Source organism: Dromiciops gliroides, chromosome X (assembly GCF_019393635.1).
Source record: "Dromiciops gliroides isolate mDroGli1 chromosome X, mDroGli1.pri, whole genome shotgun sequence".
NCBI classification, from domain to species: Eukaryota; Metazoa; Chordata; class Mammalia; order Microbiotheria; family Microbiotheriidae; genus Dromiciops; species Dromiciops gliroides.
Genome location: NC_057867.1, coordinates 19,518,308 through 19,533,381, shown reverse-complemented (window position 1 = coordinate 19,533,381; position 15,074 = coordinate 19,518,308). Strand labels below are relative to the sequence as shown.

At 42.3% G+C, this 15,074-nt stretch overlaps 2 protein-coding genes across 2 annotated transcripts; one reads left to right on the top strand and one right to left on the bottom strand.

Moving 5' to 3' along the window:
* The first annotated feature begins 6,528 nt into the window (after window positions 1-6,528).
* On the top strand, window positions 6,529-6,681 carry LOC122733307 (40S ribosomal protein S27-like). Its single transcript, XM_043973594.1, has one exon. It carries the CDS (start codon window positions 6,529-6,531, stop codon window positions 6,679-6,681), a length of 153 nt encoding a protein of 50 aa, XP_043829529.1.
* A 4,649-nt stretch (window positions 6,682-11,330) lies between these two features.
* LOC122733306 (CCR4-NOT transcription complex subunit 7-like) lies at window positions 11,331-14,764 on the bottom strand. Its single transcript, XM_043973591.1, has 2 exons — window positions 13,410-14,764; window positions 11,331-12,870 (listed from the first exon to the last, which is right to left on the bottom strand). The coding sequence occupies exons 1-2, from the start codon at window positions 14,615-14,617 to the stop codon at window positions 12,810-12,812; spliced, it is 1,269 nt and encodes a 422-aa protein (XP_043829526.1). The 5' UTR covers window positions 14,618-14,764; the 3' UTR covers window positions 11,331-12,809.
* Between the last annotated feature and the right edge of the window lie 310 nt (window positions 14,765-15,074).

Here is a 15,074-nt window from a genome sequence, read left to right as displayed (position 1 = left end):
TGATCAACAAATTTTAATGTGGATAAAACACACCTGATTTCTTCCAGAACTTTAATTTCTAAGAAAGAAAAACTCAACTTGTACTTAGAGTGTGTATGGATCACTTAACACTTTTATTTGGAGGTAATACTGATGAGAATTTGAAAATAAAACCAATGATTTTTTTATCAGTCTTAAATCATGTTCTGAGGATTCTTTGGCAGTCACATAAGAAAGCATGGGTGACTGGAGATGTTTTCAGAGACTAGTTTTTAAGCTATTTTTAGGCCATTTTATGAAAAATATTGCAAGGAACAAAAAATATCCTATTTAAAGCATTACTGATTTTAGATAATGCCCCAGGTCATCCTTGGCTCATTGTACGAAAATGTGAACATGCAAATTTCCTGAGATGTGGCTAAAGCTCTCTGCACTTACTGTAAAGATTTAAAGAAAGAAAAGACAGTTTAGTCTGTGCTGCTAAAAATTTTTAAATGACATTAATGATGTTTTCATTATATCACCACTGTAGGCTTATCTTTAGATATGACATTCAGTAATTTATTTTTTCTACAACTACTCTATCATTTTATGATAAACTCAATCTGAAATACATTTTTCTTTTACTTTACTGCTATATTATGTTGATAATCAGATTTTAAAAAAACTTATTTAAAAATTTTTTCATTGCATATTTTCATTAGGCTGCAATTACCATATTTTATATATAATTATAACTTCAAATACAATGAATTTGAATAACTTGACTGTTTCATGGGATTGATTATTTGCACTGACTGAGACCTAGCTGGATAGGAAAACAGTGGTCTGAGGACACTGGAGGCAAGGTCTTTCCAAAAGACTGCCACACAGAGCCTTCCATCACGGGGGCTAAACTGGAGCCAGCAGCTGTGCACAAAGGCCAGTAGAAAACCCAGATATAGCATAGGGGGACTTGACACCGTGTAAGGAGCACAAACAGGTGCCAACAAGCAGCTCTGTCACTTGTACCTTAGATCTGGGGCACAGATCCAGTACAAAATCAAAAAGGGACCTATTCCTTAGGGTGTCGTACAAGGGGACAAGAAGCTGTTGTTGACCTGAGATTGTGTGCTGGGCAAAGAGCAGGAACAGAAGGGAGCACTGACTGTATGACTCTGACCCTTGGTGATACAAAAAAAAAAAATTCAAGCCAAACTCAGACATTCCTTCCTGCAGAAGTACTCAGTACCTGGGGCGGGGGGCAGCTAGGTGGAGCAGTGGATAGAGCACTGGCCCTGGATTCAAGAGGACCTGAGTTCAAATCCGGCCTCAGACCCTTGACACTTACTAGCTGTGTGACCCTGGACAAGTCACTTAACCACCATTGCCCTGCGGGGGGGAAGTACTCAGTGCCTGGACCTGACACAGAGTCTGAATTTGGGAAGTAAGGTTAGAAGAATGAGTAAACATATACAAAAAATCCCAACATTAAGAACTATTGTGGGAGCAGCTAAGTGGTGCAGTCGATAGAATGTGGACCCTGGAGTCAGGAGGCCCTGAGTTTAAAAGTTCAAATCTAGCCTCAGCCAGTTACTAGCTGCGTGACCCTGGGCAAGTCACTTAACTCTGCCTTTTTGTTTTCTTTTCCTTTTTTTCTGGGTTCTTTCTTAATTTTAAAATTTTGATTTAGTCTTAATAGTATTGTATTATTTTCCAGTTACATGTAAAGATAGTTTTCAACATCTGTGTTTTTATAAGATTTTGAGTTCCAAATTCTTCTCTCTCCCTCCCTTCCCTCCCCCCTCCCCAAGACAGAAAGCAATCTGATATTGGTTATATATATACAATCACATTAAACATATTTCTGAATTAATCATTTAACTCTGCCTTTGAAAAGAAAAAAAAAGATCTATTATGGTGACAGGACAGAAATTCAGAAGAAGAAAATGACTCCAAAACATTTACAAATAAAGCCTCAAGGCAAAGCAGAACTTAGACATAAATTCAAATAGACTTCCTAGAATAAGTGAAGCAAGTGATTTTTAAAAAATTTTAAATAATTTTTTAAAATATAATGAGAATGCTTTAGGAAAGAATTGGAAAAGAAATGAAAACTATGGAGAAAAAGATGTGGAAGAAATATTAATAGCTTAACAAAGGGATATGAAACCTTATGAAAGCTATAGACTCCTTCAAAATTAGAATGAACTAAGTAGTAGTTAAAATCTTAATGAAAGTATAAGAAATATTAAGTCAGAGTTAAAAAGACTGACAAAAGAGAATAAAACATAATGTATCTCCTAAAAAACAACTGACCTAGAAAACTGATCAAGGAGAGATAATTTAAGCCATGACCAACAAAATAGCCTAGACATCATATTTCAAGAAATATTTTTTAAAAAAACACTCAGAGGAGGCAACTCCAAAAATAGTCTTGATTAAAAAAATAATAAAGAAACTACATTTTGTTGAAAGGTACCATAGACAATGAATTGATATCAATAATACATGCATATGTACTGCTATGTTACCTAAATGCTTAAAGGAAAAGTTAAATAAGTTATAATGTGAAATAGACAATAAAACTATAATAGTGGGGACCTCAATGTACCCCCTTTCAAACCCAGAGAGATCTAACTCCCTCAACAAGTTAAAAAGAATTAAGTTAAGTTATAGTTTTAGATAAGTTACATTGTTTAGAAATGGTAGACTTCTGGAAGTAATTGAATAGGAATAAAAATTAAGAAATAGTTGAAAAGTATTTGTTGTTTAGAAACAAAGTAATTTAATTATAAAGAATGGATGGGCCAAAGGGAAAAAAAATCAGAGAAATAATCAATAATTTCATTAAACATAATTAAATTAATAAGAAAACATGTGGCAAATTTTGAGATGTTACCAAAGCCATCCTTAAGGGAAAAACTTATAGCTCTAAATACTTTCATCTACCAAAGAGAAAAAGAACATATTGGTGAATTGGGTGTGCAATTAACACAACACCCAAAAACCTTAAAAATTTAAAAATTCCAATTAAACTTCAAAATAGGAATTTTGAAAATCAAAGAACAGATTAAGAAAATTTGAAAAGAAAATATCATTAAACTAAAAATAAAACTAGGATCTGCTTTCTGGAAAAGAAATAACATAATAGATAAACTATTCAGGTAAAAAGAGATCCTACCAAATTCCTTTCATGATATGAATATGGTCCCTAAACCAGGAAGAGTCAGAAACAGGAAAATAAAACTATAGACATAGATGAATATATATTTAAATATTTAAAATAAAATATTAGCTATGATATGATTGCAAGAGTTATACAGTATACTTGTTGGATTTATACCAGGAAAGCAGAGTATGCTCTAATATAATAATATAATAATTGTTGTTTAGTTGTTTTCAGTTGTGTCTGACTCTTCATAACCTCATTTGGGGAGATTTGCCATTTTCTTCTCTAACTCATTTACCAAATGAGGAACTGAGGCAAAAAGACTGAAGTGACTTGCCCAGAGTCACACAACCAGTGTCTAAGGCTGGATTTGAACTCAGGAAGATGAGTCTTCCTAACTTCACACTTGGGGCTCTATCCACTGCAATGCCTAGCTGCCCTTTCAACTTAATAAGAAGAATAACAAAAATCATATCATTATATCAATAAATGCAAAAATAAAGCTTTGGACCAGATACAACAAGCATGCTCTTTAAAAAACAAACACCAGGGCAGCTAGGTGGCGCAGTGGATAGAGCACCGGCCCTGGAGTCAGGAGTACCTGAGTTCAAATCCGGCCTCAGACACATAACACTTACTAGCTGTGTGACCCTGGGCAAGTCGCTTAACCCCAATTGCCTCACTAAAAAAAACAAACAAACAAACAAACACCAAAAAGCATAGGAATAAATGGATCTTTCCTATGATAAGTAATATTTATCTAAAAGCAAGAGCCAGCATTTTCTTTCATGGGGATAAAGTAGAGCAGTTCTATCAAACTTAAAAAAAAAAAAAAAAAACAGCTGGGGCTCCTAAGCCATAAATAAGGACCCCTGTGGGATCCATATTGATTTCGTTTTAAAATATATTATTTATATTTTATTGTATTTTTATTTATTTTGTTAAACATTTTCTCATTATATTTTAATCTATTTAGGGCTGCACTTAGTAGGCCAATACTTCTGACCTAGAGCATTATCACCAATAGTATTTAATACAGTGTTAGAAATACTAGATACTTGGGGCAGCTAGATGGCACAGTGGTTAAAGCACCGGCCCTGGACTCAGGAGTATCTGAGTTCAAATCCAGCCTCAGACACTTGACACTTACTAGCTGTGTGACTGTGGGCAAGTCACTTAACCCCCATTGCCTACAAAAAAAAAAAATACTAGATACGATAAGAAAAAAAATGATCATTTTTGCATATGATAATGATGGATTACTTAGAGAACCCAAGAGAGTCATGTAAAAATTATTCAAAACAATGACTTCATCAAATTTTCAGAGTACAAAATAAATACAGGCTAATTCATCAGCATTTCTGTAAATTGCCAACAAAACCCAACAGAAAAAATATCAGAAAGTGAAATTCCACTTAAAACAACTAGAGTGTATAAAGTTCCTGAAAGTCAAGATTAAACTATATAAACTATATAAATACAATAATAGCTAGCATTTATATAGCCCTTTCAGTTGTGCAAATGCTTTTATGTATATTAACATTTTGATTTGCACAACAATTCTGTGATGTGCAATTATTATCCCCACTTTACACATGCAGAAACTGAGGCTTAGAAAGACTAAGTGTCTTGCCCAGGATCATGTCTTCCAGACTTCAAGTGCAACCCTCTATTCACTGAGCTCTCTTTGTGTTCTTGTTGTTTATCCTTCATTCTCCAAGAGGACCATGACATTGGACAGACATCATGACTTGCAGTGAATTGGATTTAAGTGAGGGAGGGCTGTGCAAAAGCTCACTAACCTCACTCTCTCCTCCAGAACCATCTGGCTCCAGTGGCAAGATATATATCAGGACAACTGGAGATGGCCCCAAATGTTTAAGGCAACTGGGGCTAAGTGACTTGCCCAGGGTCACACAGCTAGTGAGTGTCTGAGGTGAAATTTGAACTCAGGTCCTCCCAACTTCAGGGCCAGTGCTCTCTCCATTGTACCACCTCGCTTCACCCTACAGAATACAGAATACAACTACAAAGCAGTCTTTATACAAGTTAAGATAAACCTAAATGATTGCAAAAATAGGAATTGTCCAGGAGTAGACCAAGCCAAAATGATGAAATTATGAGTCCTCCTAAATTAATTTGCTTATTTAATGTCAAGGCAATCATATCATCAAACGACTACTTTAGAAAGCTAGGAAAAATAATGGCAAAATATATCTGAAGGGGAAAAAAGGCCAAGAGTTGCAAGGGAAATAAGAACAACAACAACAAAAGCAGGAAGGAAGGTGTTCCAGTTATCAAACTATACTACAAATCAGCAATAATTAAAACAATTTGGTTTTCACTAAGAAATAGGTTAAGGGGCAGCTAGATGGCGTAGTGGATAAATCAGCAGCCCTGGATTCAGGAGGTCCTGAGTTCAAATCCAGCCTCAGACACTTGACACTTACTAGCTGTGTGACCCTGGACAAGTCACTTAACCCCAATTGCCTCACCAAAAAAACAAACAAAGAAATAGGTTAATACCTGGAAGAAATCAGGTAAATGACATACAGAAGCAAATGAACACAGTGGCCCAGTGTTCAATAATCCCCTACACTCCAGCTACTGGAGCAAAAACTTATGATTTGACAAGAATTGCTTGGAAAACAGGAGAGCAGCCTGGCAGAAAGTAGGTATAGACCAACATCTCACACCTTATGCCAAGATAAAATCCAAATGAATACAAGATTGAGACATACAAAATGACACGATGAACAAATTAGAAGTGAAAGGGGTGGGGGGACTACCTTTCAGATCTTTGGATAGGAGGAGCATTTGTGACCAAACAAGGGATAGAGGATCACAGAAGAAATAGTGGGCAATTTTGATTATATGAAATTAAAAAGTGTCTGAGAAAACAATCAATCCAGTTAAAATTAGAAGGCAAGCAGTTAAGTGGAAGGGAAAAAGTCTTTGAAGCAAATTTCTCTGAAAAAAAAGGTCTCATTTCCAAGATACATAGGGAACTGATTGAAACGAATTGAAATTAAGGGCCATTCTGCAGTTGTTACAGAGGGAAAGGATAAAAAAGAGAGTTTGGGGAGTAAGAAATTTGAGCTATCAAGATCCATATAAAAACTGCTCCAAATCACACACAATGAAAAATATGCAAGTTAAAGCAATTCTGAGATTGTTCCTCAAAGCCATCTGATTGGTAAAATTTTATGTTTTTTTTAATGTTGGGAGGGCTGTGGGAAAACAGGTGCAATGTTAGAGCAGGCTATGGGTTCATCGATTCTGGAAGACAATTTGGAACTATGCCCCTGAATTACTAACCTGTGCTTACCCTTTCACCCAATGATACTGTGAACTTCAAATTCAATGTTATTTTATAGCAGCCCAGGCACTTTACATCCATGAAATGCCCGGGCTGCTATAAAATCACCACTGTCTTCAGCCATGCACAAACAGTGGTTCTCTGTGTCGGATGCTCCACTGTACTTTGTCAGCCTACAGGAGGAAAGGCAAGACTTACAGAAGGATGCTCCTTCAGAAAGAAGCAGCACTAATGACTGAATCAAGATGAATGAGGGAGGGGCAGCTAGGTGGTGCAGTAGATAAAGCACCGGCCCTGGAATCAGGAGGTCCTGAGTTCAAATCCGGCCTCAGACACTTGACACTTACTAGCTGTGTGACCCTGAGGAAGTCATTGCCCCCACTCCCCCAAATAGTTGAATTAAAAAGAAAAATGGGTATAATACCACATTCAATTCCCACTTCACAGGATTTTTGTGAAACAAGTGCTTTAGAAAGCTAAAAGCACCATAGAAGTGCAAGCAATTGTTTTTTTTTGTTGTTGTTGCTGTTATTGTCATCATAGGGAGGCAGTCTTGGCATTTTGGATGAAATGCCAACCTTAGACCCAGGAAGACCTGGGTTCAAGTCCAGCCTGTGACAAATACTAGCAGTGTAGCCATGGACAAGTCAATTAGCTTCCAGTTGCTCTAGGCCAGAGATGTCAAAAACAGGGCCAGAACCAGGTTAAAATGGAATTGGGAAATATTCAACAAAATAAATGAAAGGGCTGTAGAACATGGACTCCTCTACATGTTAAACACCAAGTCATTATACGGCCAGGAGGGCTCTCATGTCCACGATAGTGTTCACAGTTTCTATCTGTGTTTGACACCACTGCTGGAGGCAACTCTGCTACCTTAAGATTCAGAGAAGGGGCAAGCTGCATTAGTAGGGGGAGAGTCTGTCATTTTCCTGGAGAGAGTTTCGGGAATTTCAGGGTCTCCCCCAAATAGCTGGAAAGGACCTTAGAACATGGAATTTCAAAACTAGAGGGAACCTTGGAATATTGAATGACAGAATGGGGGACAGATAATGTCACACATAGTTTGAGAGGCACACAGAACGTTATACCTTGAAGTGGACTTTGGACATCCCAATCACCTATATTTTCTGAGAAGGAAATAGCACTTCCCAAGTTCTTTTTGTATTAGAAGTGCCCTAGCCCAAGTTCCACTGTCACTGAAAAAAATGATGTATCCCATAATAAATGATAGGATCTATCAAAGTATGTTTTGAAACTGTTCTATTCTTTTTTTTCTTTTTTAAAAAATTTATTTATTTATTTATTTTAGTTTTCAACATTTGTTTAGATAAGATTTCAAATTTAAAATTTTTCTCCCTCCCTCCCCTCCCTCCACCCTCCCCTAGACAGCAGGTAATCTGATATAGGATATATATATATATATATGTATATATATATATATGTAATGCCATTAAACATATTTCTGTATTAGTCATGTTATACAAGAAGAATCACAGCAAAAATGAAAAACCTCAAAAAAGAAAAACAACAGCACCAAAACCAAAAGAAATAGTATGGTCCAATCAGCATCCATATTCCACAGTTCCTTTTTTTTCTGGATTTGGAGAGCCTTTTCCATCATTAGTCCTTTGGAACTTTCTTGTACCCTCGGATTGGTGAGAAGAATCTAGTCTATCACAGTTGATCAACACATAATGTTGATGATACTGTGCACAGTGTTCTCCTGGTTCTGCTCATCTCACTCATCATCAGTCCATGCAAGTCACTCCAGGTTTCTCTGAAGTCCTCCTGCTCATCGATTCTTACAGCACAATAGTATTCCATTACATTCATATACCACAACTTGTCAGCCATTCCCCAATTGATGGGCATCCCCTCAACTTCCAATTCCTTACCACCACAAAAAAGAGCAGCTATAAATATTTTTGTACATGTGGGTCCTTTTGCCTTTTCCATGATCTCTTTGGGAAAAAGACCCAACAGTGGTATTGCTGGGTCAAAGGGAATGCACAGCTTTATAGCCCTTTGGGCATAATTCCAAATTGCTCTCCAGAATGGTTGGATCAGTTCACAGCTCCACCAACAATGCATTAGTGTTCCAATTTTTCCACAGCTTCTCCAACATTTATTATTTTCCTTTTTTTGTCATATTAGCCAATCTGATAGGTGTCAGGTGGTACATCAGAGTTGTTTTAATTTGCATCTCTCTAGTCATCAATAGTGATTTAGAGCATTTTTTCATATGGAAATAGATAGCTTTGATTTCTTCATCAGAAAACTGCCTGTTCAGGGCAGCTGGTGGCACAGTGGATAGAGCACTGGCCCTGGATTCAGGAGGACCTGAGTTCAAAGCTGGCCTCAAACACTTAACACTTACTAGTTGTGTGACCCTGGGAAAGTCACTTAACCCCAATTGCCTCACCAAACAAAAAAGAATAAAGAAAACTGCCTGTTCATATCCTTTGACCATTTCTCAATTGGGTAATGACTTGGATTCTTATAAATTTGATTTAGTTCCCTATATATTTTAGAAATGATGCCTTTATCAGAAGCACTGGCTATAAAAATTGTTTCCCAGCTTTCTGCATCCCTTCTAATTTTGGATGCATTTGCATGCATCCAAAACTTTTTTAATTTGATGTAATCAAAATCATCCGTTTTGCATTTACTAATATTCTCTATCTCTTGTTTGGTCATAAACTGTTATCCTTTCCAAAGATCTGAAAGGTAAACTATTCTTTCTTCTCCTAATTTACCTATGGTATCACCTCTTGTGTCTAAATCATGTATCCATTTTGACCCTATTTTAGTATAAGGTGTAAGATGTTGGTCTATGCCTAATTTCTGCCATAGTATCTTCCAGTTTTCCCAGCAGTTTTTGTCAAATACTGAATTTCTATCCCAGAAGCTGGAGTCTTTGGGTTTATCAAACAGTACATCACTAATGTCATTTACTACTGTGTCTCCTGTGCCTAGCCTATTCCATTAATTCTCCACTCTATTCTTGATGAGCTCAGGCCTGAGTGACAGGATTGGCTTCTGGGTAGAGGTTGCCTCAAAGTGTGATCCTCCCTAGGGGCCTAGGGATGGTAAATGTGGCAAAGAAAGTATTGAGGCTACACCCTGGGGGGGTGGGGGCTGGGAACTAGTGACTCTGGGTAGAAAGGAAAAGGGGTGTGAGGGAGTTGTTGGGAACTGTGGGTGAGCAGCCGGCTTTGGCGGGCTCCAAGGGCTGGGGACACCAGAGCATTCTGTGGAATAGGGAGAGATGAGAAAAAGGAAGGGGAATCATCCACTCAGTGGTGGATGGGAGCAGGCATCAAAGGGGCCATCACAGACCCCGACAAACAGGAATTTTCCAGGGCTGCAGAAGGAGACCAGCATGGGCAGCTGGGCTGTAATGGAAAGAGCACTACTGGTCTGGGTGTCAGAAGACCTTGCTTAGAAATTCTCTAGTGAGAGAAAACCCTCAGGGGGGAAACTGAGGCCTGAAGAAGGGAAGAGTCTTGGCTAAGGTCCCACAGCAAGTACGTGGCAGCCCCTCACTAGTAAGCCTTGCACTGAAGACAGCAGACAGAGAAGACAAGCCCTCCTCTGTTTTGGTGTAAACCAGCTCATTCATAGGACTGCAGGGGTGACTTTTGCTTTTGTGCACTAGCACACCAAGTGCATCCTACAAACAGGGGGAGTGGGGAGAGTGTGCTATTCAATGGCCTGGGTTGGAGGCCTGGGGCTGCCACTTGCTCCTGCTGAGACCAGGGGCATCTCACCCTACTTCTCTAGGTCTCAGTTTTCTCCTCTCTAAAATGGACGTATCAATACCTGCCCCACCTAATTCCTCATTGCATGTGTGTGTGAGAGAGAGAGAGAGTAAGAGAAAGACAGAGAGAGTGGGACAGAGAGAGAGAGACAGAGAGACAGAGATTGGGAGAAGGAGGAGAGAGAGACAGAGAGAGACAGAGAGGGAGAGGGAGAGGTTGGTTTGAGGGTGTGTGTGTGTGTGGAAGTCCTCAGGAGGCAGAAACCACTATAAAGATGTGAGGGTTTCTTCTTCTTCCTAGTATGTGACCAAAATCTTTCTTTCTTGCCCCACACCCGTTATCTTCTGCTCACTTCTTCCCAAAGCTGCCTACTCTGCCCCCATTGCTGAGGCCTGCTCTCCCCCAAGGAGGGAACCTGGACCACCCCCTTCTTTCCCTAAAGCACACTGGGCATTAGGGCGACTCCCCCTTTCAGGGCTCAGCAATCAAATCACTCAGTGGCCCACACGAGGACCCTTCTGCAGCAGAGCAGATCTGGCTGCCAGCTCTGTAGCCACTTGGGGTAGGGCTGTGGCAGTAGCAGGTGCAGGGGATTTCAGGCTGACGCCAGCATCCAGGAGCCGAAGCTGTGGAGGAAGAGAGGGAAAGATGGAGAAGGGCAGAGGAGGAAGAGCAGAAAGGGAGGATGGGGAGGAGAGTAGAGAGGGAGAAGGAAGAGGAGGAGGGAAAGGAGGGGGAAGGAGATGAGAGGAGAGAAGAGGACTAGGGGGAGGAACAAGAGGAATCAGAGATAAGAGAGGAGAACAGGATGGAAAAAGGAGACAGAGGAAGAGGCAGGAACAGCCCAGACCAGTCCTCCAGCCAGCCTCCTGCTGAGCTGCACATGCTGAGCCAGTGCTGGGCATGCAGGGGCACTAGGATCTGGGCCAGGGAGACTGACTCCCAATGAGCCTTGCCCCGCTGACCATCTCTTAGGATAGTAGGGGCAGCAGGAAGCAGCCCAGGCCTGACCCCCTGGACACACACCCTCCCAGGGATGTACCCAACCATCTCAGGGGGAGACATGCCAATAAACACTAGACAAAGCAATCAATGAATAAACATTTATTAAGTCCTTCCTGTGTGTCAAACACTGTGCTAAGCACTGGGGATACAATGAAAGGCAAAAAACACTATCTGGGCTCTCAAGGAGCTCACACTCTAACAGGGGAGACAACTTGTAACTAGGTACACACAAGATAGAGACAGAGTAGGTGGAAGGCAATATGCGAGGGGAAGGCACTAGCAGCTGAGGGAGCTGGGAAAGGCCTCCTGCAGAAGGTGTCCCTTGGCCTGAGCCTTGAAGGAAGCCAGAGAGTCTGAGAACCACACACTCATCAAATGCCTGCTCTGTGCCTGGCACTGTACTGGGCACTAGGAGTGATACCACCTTCTCCTTTCCCACTTCTTCCTTCCTGGATTGCATTCTTGATCATTCATTCCCCCACCCCCCACCCTCCCTCCCACTCACTCATCAAGGTGGAGGAGTTGGAATACTCCTTGCTCCCCATCTCCCTCTACCACCAACACTTTGTAACTTTTCCTCCTTTGAGGCTCACTCAATCCATATTTCCCACTGAGTCAAGGTTCTGGCAAACTTAATGAGAAAAGAGTATTAAAGGACAAGGGAGACAAGGCCATCTGGTAAACAGCAAATGTTACTGACTGAAGTGCAGGTAACATAGACATACACACTTGCCATCTATCATTTCTGACTAGTATTTCATTTCTGATGACCAAGTTCTTCCTTCACGTGCTCTGGCCTGGTCACATACTCTGCATGGCTAAGAAAATACTTCACAGTTATTTCTGTCAATAGATAGAAAATATATGGCAAAAATATACACACAAAAATAAATAATCATTATAGTCCTCAGAAGACTAATATTATTCAAGTTAATTTGGGGACTCTGTTGTTTCACAACAAGACTCTGACTTAGCTTTGTCTTTCTAGCAACTATAAAAGCACAATCTGAATTCTTCAAATTCAATTTGGCATAAAATATACCTAAGGTGGCTTTGCTCTCTTTGGACGTTCTAATACCAAGCTGACCTGCAGAATCATCAAATCAAATACATGGTAAACATGACTCTATTAAAAGGTGGGGGATAGGGGGTTAGGAGAAAGAAGAAATGTTAGTAGAATTAAAAGGCATAAAGGAGATAAAAGGAAAGAAGCTGTCAACAGAACTTCAGGCTGACGCTCCTTGGGTGCCAGCTCCCTGACAGATCTTGAAAGCCAGTCACAAGGGACTTTGCTGAAGGGCGTAAAGCTGGATTGAACATTTAGTCAGTCACAGATCTAATACATATACCAATTCAAAACCAAGAACACTAGAGGTGCTTAGAAGATGAAACACCAGGAAAAGGAGACACTGAGTTCTCCTTTTCCTTCTTGGGTTAGCTTAGCTGAGTCAACAATTTGCAGCACAGTGAATGTACTCTGTTCCAGGGGTCCAAAACGAGGGAATGGTGTGTAAAACTGGCAGATGATCAATTTTCAGGCAAACATCAAGGGAACCCCAACCTTCCACTGAAACAGAAGATCTGAGCCGATTCACTCTCCATACGTGTAGAATTCTTGGTCCTCACCCTCAAGTGGTGGCATCTCTTGCATGCTGGAAGATACAAAAATGAAACAAGCCATTAAGTTACTCTCAGTGGGGGCAGCTAGGTGGCTAAGTGGATAAAGCACTGGCCCTGTATTAAGGAGTACCTGAGTTCAAATCTGACCTTAGACACTTGACACTTACTAGCTGGGCAAGTCACTTAAACCTGATTCCAGCCCCCCCCCCAAAAAAAGTTACTTTCAATGCCTATTAATCTGGAAATGGGAGGAGAGGAGGGATGGGGGCCAACCTAAGACCAACAAGATATATTTACCAAAGGATTGTCAGCCACACATACTTGCTAACAGGTGGATTAATTAATACACTGCAAAATTCAACCTGAAAACTCTTTTACTTATCAGGATCTGTGGTAGGAAGGAATCTTATAATTAGTGCTGAAAGACAAAAGAGAAAACAGGTTAAGAAGGCAGGGTTTAAAAAAAAAAGCCTTAATGTGTATTGTGCAATGGATTTAACTGGAGATAAAAACCTGTATAAAAGTATGTGTTTAAGCATTAAAAAAAATAAAGTCCTGTTTTCCATTTTACCTCATGTATGCCTGCTGGTCTCCTCTCCATGCTGGATCTCTGCCATACTGGACATACTGGACATACTGGACATTCTGGACATTCTGGACATTCTGGACATCCTGGATGCTGTTCTGGTAGCTGCTCTGGAAACTGTTCTGGTAGCTGCCCGGGAAGTTGCCTGGGAAGTTGCCCGGGAAGTTGCCCGGGAAGTTGCCCGGGAAGTTGCCTGGGAAGTTGCCCGGGTAATTGCTCTGGACAGTGTTCTGGAAGCTGCTCTGGACAGTGTTCTGGCCTCTCTTTTGTTTTTTTTTCTGGACGTGGGTTGCTCCAGATCCAAGGCCGTACAAGTAACCGGAATACTTGGCGTCGTCAATGTGGTCTTCGAAGAACATTTCTCTCATTTTGAAAAAGGCCATGCCCGTGAGTAAGGAATCGGACCCCGCCTGGTGCTGGGAGCCTATGCGTTCTAGCTCCAGCTGAGTGGCCACTTCCTGCAGTCCGCCCCTGAGGTTCTTGCAGCTCTTCATGAGGTACTTGATGTCATAGATGACGGGAAAGAACAGTCGCAGGATCTCGAAGAAGTCGTGAGCTTCTTCGGGCAAGGGCGCGTTGGTGAGGATCTTGATGAAGTAGCCGAAGTCGTAGCCGCTGTGAAAGGAGAGCCACTTGACCCCTTCACACAGCACCACTCCCGATGTCATCAGGAGCTCGGCGAAGTACTGTGCCTCGATGCCTTCCTCCTCGTGCTTCTGGAACTGGATCCCGGACATGGTGAGGAGCTCGATGGAGTCCTGGGCGTACATGTCCTCCTTCAAGTTGAATTTAAAATTGAACTGCCACGTGCAGGTGCCCGGGGGGCACTCTCCCTGCTCGTTCATGAACGTCAGTCCCAGCTGGATGATCTTCAGCCAGTCCACATTGCACCTCAGGAGTTGGTACTGGTAGTCGGCATAGCTCCGGAACTCCCCGATGGGTCTGGCCACCACACCTGGGAACTCCGTGTCCATCGCCACGTAGTTGTACTGCTGGACAACGGGGCGCATCTTCTTCATCTCCTCGTCCAGGTTGCAAGCCCAAACTTCCCGGATCCGCGGGCTCTGCTCGGCATGGGCTGCGGGCATGGTGGGCAGAGGCGCGGCGCCCGGAGGCGGCGGCGGCGGCGGGGGCGGCGGCGGCGGGGGCGGCGGCGGGGGGGCTTCGGGAGCCAACAGGCAGCAGCTCGTCATGCGGCGGACCAAAGATTCGCCTCCAGAAGCACCTTTCTCGTCCCCCTCTACTTTTGTACCTGCGCCGGGGCCGCTGCGGTCGCGCTTCTCCAACTCCTCCTCAGCCGCCGCCTCCTCCTCACCATAGAGACGGCCTTCCGTGGCTGCGCCCCCCACCTTCCCTCGGTCCCTCCCCCTGTTCCGTCCTCTCCCCCGCCCGTCGCCCCCCGCTGGCCGCCTGGGGAAGGCAGGGGGCGCGGGAGCCGCGTGGCGCTGCCCCTCCCCTCTCCCAAGTCCAAGTCCAGGGAGGGCGCTGCGCGGTGACGTCAGCCTGCCTGGCTGTGCACCGAGATGCTGCTGCGGCCGCCGCCGCTGCCGATGCTGCTCCTGATGCGGCTGAGGCTTCTGTGATATGACAGCAGATGTGCGCGCGCGTTTCTAGGAGACCCCGGCAGGACGTCAGCGCCGGCCGGGGGGG